The sequence below is a fragment of the Triticum aestivum genome, chromosome 4A, assembly GCF_018294505.1.
Source record: "Triticum aestivum cultivar Chinese Spring chromosome 4A, IWGSC CS RefSeq v2.1, whole genome shotgun sequence".
In the NCBI taxonomy this organism is placed as follows: domain Eukaryota; kingdom Viridiplantae; phylum Streptophyta; class Magnoliopsida; order Poales; family Poaceae; genus Triticum; species Triticum aestivum.
The window spans coordinates 713,101,023-713,108,057 of NC_057803.1; the positions used below are offsets into that span (position 1 = coordinate 713,101,023).

Genomic DNA, 7,035 nt, shown 5'->3' on the forward strand with positions numbered 1-7,035 from the left:
ACAGAGAATGTTGGGTCTTCAAACAGGCCAGCAAATCAAAAGCCGGAAGCAAAGAGAAGGGGTCGCAAAGCGACGACGACAAGGAGGAGCCCTGGCCACCAAAGATAGGGGGGCAAAAGATGTTTCCGCCACAAATCAAGACGGTGAATATGATATACGCCACCCATATTCCCAAGCGGGAGCGGAGGCGCGCACTTAGGGACGTCTACGCGATGGTGCCAAACATATCTAGAGCATATAGTAGAGCAAGTTGCATATATGAAGTAGAGCCTAACATATCTAGGACAAACACTAGAACAAGGAACTCTGGTAGGACCTCTAACGGGAAAAACAAGAACACGTACGTGACAGCAGCAGGAGCAGAAGCACTGGACTTGGTGTCGACATCCTCGCCAGCCATGTCGTCGAAGAGGTTGTCGACGTCGGGGAAGAAGTCGTCGTTGGGGAAGTGGTCATCGATGTCCATGATGAACCGGTAAATAGTCGCGCAAAGCGCTCCCCAAAAAAATTATCACCCTTCTCCCGTACAGGACTCAAAGAGGTGCGGTTTCGGAGGCCTACTATCCCGAGTTGCAGTGCATGCCGCAAGCCAGGATGGGGAAGATCGTAGCAGCAGCGCAGTGCTCAGGAACTTTATGGCGAGAGGAAGAGGATCTTCTGGGTCGTTTGTCTGACTTCAGCCGAAGAGGCGAGCCGTTCGGATTTAGTGTCCGCTCATTCACGCAACCCGTGCCGTGCCGTGCCGTGCCGCGCCGCGCCGCGCCGCGGAGGAAGAGCGCGCGTGGATGTCCCTATTGTTCTCATGCTCATACAAGTGGGGAAAAACCCTCCCTTATAAGGAGGTCCAACTCCCACTCAACTAGCAATGTGGGACTAAACTATAGGAACCGGCTCCTCTACCGTCCAGTGAGCACGGTAGGGATGCTACAGGAGCCTGCCTTTGGGCATCTATCAGCTGTCAGATGTAGTATAAACGGCTCAGATCACTTTGCTACAGTACATAAACAGTGCGCATGCTACAGGACGAGAACAGTGCATCCCGCTACAGTGCAGGGAAACAGTGTTCGGTTACAGTGCACACTGCCGTGCCTTCTGTTTTTACCCTGCCTGGGACACTGTAGCATCCCTGCCGTGCCCACTGCACGGCAGAGGAGCCGGTTCCTAAACTATAGTAGTATCCCTTGCCTTGCACGAATGGGCTAAGTGGACCTCCAAGATTTATTAGAAATTTCTGAAATAGTTATTGGGCTGTCCTAAAATAGAATAAATTCCAGCATAATGAATTTCTAGACAAGGGCTGGGATTACAGCGGTAGGAAAGCATGCATGCATGCACCATCAATCCAAGAGACACATGCATTAAGTATAGCATAGAAAAAAAGGAGAGTCGGGGTGTGCACGATCAAAGAAAATGCAAACAACCATACTCCTCCATTTCAATTTGCAAGTCCTGCGCGTATACCAATTTTCAATTTGCAAGTCCTGCATGTATATCAATATTTCCAATTTTATCACCATAATATAAAATATATAACACAAAAATTATACCGTTTGAAAATAGAACATCTGAACTTTATAATGGTATGTTTTTTGTAATATATGATTTCTATAAGGTTGGTCAAATTGACGACTTAAGAATACGCGCACTTCTTATAAACTGAAAGAGGGGGAGTGCGAAAAGGGAGAGCCTGGGTATGCTTGCATGCATGATCAAAGCAAATGCAAACGACAAGGGAAGCGTTGGCTGGTGGCTGCATATGAGCCAATGGCAGAAGAGAGAACTGATCAAATTGATGTCGCTAACTAATTAAATGTGAGAGGAACGCAATGCAAATGCTTCATGATGCCATTTCATATGTGATGCTACAATTAACCTCGGTAGGCTAATTAAACACGATACTGGATATCTATCTATCTATCTATACCTATACTAATTAGGCACTCCCAACTAATCTTCTTCGGCTGCAGCAACACAAAGCTGACTTCATGTATCTTCCTCGACTGCAGGATCACGTCCGTGAAACCGCAGTCACATGTGAAACAATGCCCCACGATCTAGATGTTATGACTAGCCACCACTAAGATTGAAAGAGGAAGATCAATACACGTGTTGTACTATCTATAATGGAGTCAGTCAGTGCCGAAGGCCGTCTTGCTGTTGTACACGGAGTCAAATGTCAGGTTCAAAGTAAACAAGCAAGAAGGTAAATGGTGTTGCCATGAGCTTCAGTGAAATTTATGCCTGGCTTTGCAGGAGGTAATTCTCAAATTTCTCCTCTTTAACAACCATATATCCTTGATATGGTTTCTTTTATTTTGCCGTTTTAACTTATGAAGGGGGCATGCAGATCCATTACTAGATCATCTACCGAATTAGTTTTAGGTAACAGTTCTGATATTTGTATTCCAATTTCTCAAAGAAATATTCAAAATCGAAAGGAGAGAGTAGAGGCGCAATGACAGCCGGTCTGCGCAGAGGAATAGGGTGTGCGGCTGTATTGCATCAGGTCAAGCAACTTCCCACATATCCGTCTAGGTGAAGATATGTCTCATCTCTTTTATATAGCTAGCAATCTTTCAGTGGAAGACTCTGGCTCGGTTGCAGTCGGAACGGTCAGATTATTGTCATGCAATCTGCATGTACATATGGTACATAATTTTCTCTTTAATTTGCTATATTTTGCATCATGCTTCGTGAATTGTTGAATGGGTTCTTCTGATTCTTGCAAGTTTGGAATATATTGCTGATAAATATTTTTAGGAGATTGTTGATACCTACATGCATATTAAACTGTATGCACGTCCATAGAATTTCTATTCCAGCTTTAGATGCAAATTAAGCTATTTGAGCGCAAGAGAGAAATAGTAATAGTTAGTATGCCTTTTCTACTTCCATTTTACCGTTGATCTTTCAGAAGGTGATTAGACACAAGATTCCTGAAATTTCTCATACTCATATCTAATGTGTTTGTTTCAGGTGATTACATATCTTCTGAGGCTTCTCAGCGAGAGAAGGCGCTCGATTGATTCCTTACCAGATTCGATTTGATTTGATGCATGCCATAAACACATTTAGTTGCCAAGTGTAAGTTGCAGACCATGGGATTTGATTGCCAGCTTTCACATGCCAATTGTGTTCTCAAGAAGCCCACCTTCTATTTTTTTTAATATGCTTTGGTTTTAGTAGCTACTTATTATCATCTTGTGTATGTTTTACATGAGCATAATACTAAAAAGTAGAGTGTAAGTTGTTTAAATTTCAGAACATAAAAAATTAACTGAACATTTGCTGCTTTGGATGCTTAATAATGTATACTATTAGCAAACAGAAGTTCGCTTTTTACCCATGGAATTTGTTTCCAGTATGGCATGCCTAACTATAGTGGGACCACTTTTGTGTGCGACGCTCGGCCACACTCCCATGTCATTCCCGCTGAGCTGGCTCGAAAAATCTGCACGATGATACATTGACACACATGATCTGATGGTGTGGACGAGTTCGCGCGTTAAAAATTCCATCATATTTTGTGTTAAGAATATTTCTACGTACATGACAATTCATTATAAGATAAGAGCAAAGTTACCTGCTACTAGAGAGGGCATTGAACATGAAATAAGTAGTCTGAGATTACATTTTTAATTAATTCTGCATAAGATAAGAGAAAAATTAATAGAAGGCATCCAACACATAATAGATAAAATACAGACTTTGACATGTGAGACTACATTTTTATGACATACCAATGACTCTATTGCACCGCTATTTGAGGACAAGGATGGGATTGTGAATATCATTAGCTCCATTATTACTAAACATGTAACATGATTTTATCAAATCTTTACATCGAGTGATAAGCTCAGTGTCTCTGTATGACAGGCGACTGGGAGCAGCACAACTAAAAACATATGTGGACACAATGCATGGCACATGGAATTGAAAAGTGATCCATGACACCAAGCATATATATGCAGGTTGCTCTTCACATGGGCAATGCAGATGTAATAAGGAAGTACATGCCGCTAACCCATCTGCACAAGCGCTTCAACCTTGACGTGCATATACAATAAGGCAAAGTAGTACATGGCTACGAGGTGCATAAGGTAATCCTTACTTCCAACTATCTTTCCGTATAGTGGTCGCCTTATAACCAGATTATCATTATAATTTTTCTTTGGACCTTATAACTCACCAATGAATTTCTGATTTCTTGCTCTAGATTCTTGGATTTTTTTTCCTTCGTGTATATCAATTAAAATGCGAATTCTTCACAGATCATACTTCTGCAATATATTTGGTCACTTGGGACGAGATTTAATTTAGCCATTGTTCTGCCCATCCAATGTTGTTATAAATCAGTTTGACGATGGTGTGTACAATTTTTGTTGTTTCTCTCAATGTTGGCAACAACATCGCATGGAGTTCAGACATTCTTATTCCTATCAGTTCTTTTTCAAATGCCTTTTAACTAATTGTCATGTCAGTTTTCATGCTTAACTAATTTTTGCTTTAATTTTGCATGCTAAACACATGATAACTTATTATTATTTTAATTAAATACTTTCATCCTACATGTTTTCATGTAGTAATTTAACTTATAAATCCAGGGAATGAGCTTCAAAATGCATAAGAAATAACTTAATTAATCATTATAGCTGATTGTAGGTACAATTTGTGTCCCAAAAAATATGACATATTAGAAAGTGACATTGTTCTAAAGATATTTGACCCGATCTGTTTCTTTCGCCAATCAATTTATTTTCCCTCGGCGTCACAAATTGTATCTCTATTGTTCTTTTCTTTTTTAATGATTTATTCCTAATTATTGATCTATACAATTGATGGTAGATTGGTGCAATTTCCCTGAATTCGAATTGTTTTATTGCGGGGCTATATATTTTATGACTCTTGTTTGTTAGTCCATTGCAACACACGGGCACTCTTGCTAGTGCAGGAAAGAAGGACATAATATGCACCATGAACATGCAACGCCTTGAGCATCAGATATTACATGTACAATAGTGTTCAATGCAAAACGAGAGTTCGACATGATATGGCATACAATAGACATTTTTTAAGGAAGACATAAAACATACATTTAGCAAACACCAAATAATAAGATAAGGCAGAAAAGTTCACACATAATTCCCTGGCCGGTAATTGGCATATATTTGTGAATTTGATCCCCACAAATCCAAATGGATGGGACCAATAGGACCCTTTTAACTAATAATTTAGCTCTTGGCGTGAAGGACTCACATGACTTATAACCAATAGCAGGAGACTCTTTCTGTTTTATTTAGTGTAGTATACGTAGGACTGCAGGAGAAGGGAATACCCATGACTCATAGAGTAATTAATACTACGTAGCAGACTCTTTGTGTTTTATTTAGTGTACTAGTATACGTAGGAGAAGGGCATAGCCTTGGCACAGACCCTCTGGAGTGAGTCTGAATGAGATATTAATTTATGTGTGCGTTATCAGGCCGGCCGTCATCTAGAAAAAGTTGTTGATCACACAACTCCACGGAACAGCAGCAGAAAATGGACGTTTGTGACGAGCGTTACCAGCAGGCATCGGCAGTAGAACTGAGATTTTGTTGGATGGCCCAACCCTTCCAATTTTCAGGTAAGTAGCACTGTTACTAGCCAGACTGGAGCGTGTGCCCCAGGACTTCATGGCCATGCCATACCCAAACACGTCCTTGAACGGCGTCGTCGGCACTCCAAGCACCATAGGATTAGCAGGCGACGAGTTGGGCTGCTGGTTTATGAACTCCACGATGCTCCCCATGAGCCTCTTGCTGGTGGCCCTCAGCGGACTGTAGAGGTGGAAGCCGTGGTCCTCGCCCTCCGACTCCACCACCGTCACCTCGCGGCGCCCCTGCATCATCCAAGGCCACGGCGCGTCGTGATCAAGCATGCTGGCCGCCATGTCGAGGCCGCGCTCCCGCAGAGTATCCTTGCCGGCAACGGCGATGAGCACGCGGCGGCAAGCCAGCGATGAGATCTCCGAGGCCGGAGGATCGATTCGGGGGTCGTCGTTGCCGGCCTGGCCGGCCGTGACGAATGGCCACAGCCGGTCCACCCCGTACGGTGGGAACACCGCCGCGGCACCCTCGCTGTCGTCCGCCCACGCGAGCTCCGAGGGCAGCCGATTGGCTCCCCAGAAGTAAGGGTGCACCATGATCAGGCCCGCAATGTTCATCATGTCGTCGTTGACTTCGTGGCTGGCGCGGACTGCGGTCTGGTAAACGATGTTGCCGCCGGCGCTGTCGCCGGCCAGGAACGTGCGTGCAGTGTCGGCGTAGCTGGCCAGCCACGGGTCGGACAAGGACGCCGCCCACTGGAGCGCGGCCCACGCGTCGTCGTAGGCCGCAGGTATGGGGAACTCCGGCGCTAGACGGTACTCCACCGACACGACGAGGGCTCCGGCGCTGGCGGCGAGGGAGGTCGCGTAGCGGTGGTACGTACGGCCGAAAGCGCTCTCCGTGCAGAACGAGCCGCCATGGACGTAGAGGACGAGAGGAAGCCGATTCCTGCCTGCGGTCTCGGCGGCACGGGACGGGAGGAACAGGCGCACAGACACGCCGGTGGCCTTGTCGACGACGACGTCCCTCGTTGCCACTCCACGGTTGCCGGCCTGATCCGACGACGCCAGCACGAATGGGCTGCGTAGGAAACGCTCGATGCTTCCGTCCTTGTACTCGCGTATGAACGGGTACATGTCCACGGAGATGTTACGTCCGTCGTTCTCCTTGTTTGCATGCATGGCGCGGTTGAGCTGCTTCACTTTGGAACTCTTGTTTTGAGTTGTGCCGCTGCCGCGTCGTTGGCTACGGAATTTATAGAGCCATTTTCTTCACAGCACGGCCCTGTACTAACTAATAGTACTAGTATATATATTGTACTCGTGACCAAGTTAAAATATAGTAGGAGTATATTGAAACAACACAAACACTGTTGTGAAGAAGACATCGTCGAGGTTGTGTGTTCGCATCATCTTCATCACTTGTCAACGAGTAAGAGACTCAAACT

The 7,035-nt window shown here is 44.7% G+C and overlaps 1 protein-coding gene across 1 annotated transcript; it reads right to left on the reverse strand.

Moving 5' to 3' along the window:
- Nucleotides 1–4,975: 4,975 nt before the first annotated feature.
- Nucleotides 4,976–6,833, reverse strand: LOC123083324 (probable carboxylesterase 5). Its single transcript, XM_044505391.1, has one exon. It carries the CDS (start codon nucleotides 6,767–6,769, stop codon nucleotides 5,495–5,497), a length of 1,275 nt encoding a protein of 424 aa, XP_044361326.1. The 5' UTR covers nucleotides 6,770–6,833; the 3' UTR covers nucleotides 4,976–5,494.
- Nucleotides 6,834–7,035: the final 202 nt, after the last annotated feature.

Excerpts from the sequence above, each read along its gene's own strand:
- LOC123083324 (XM_044505391.1), bottom strand. The coding sequence starts at position 6,769 with ATGCATGCAAACAAGGAGAACGACGGACGTAACATCTCCGTGGACATG.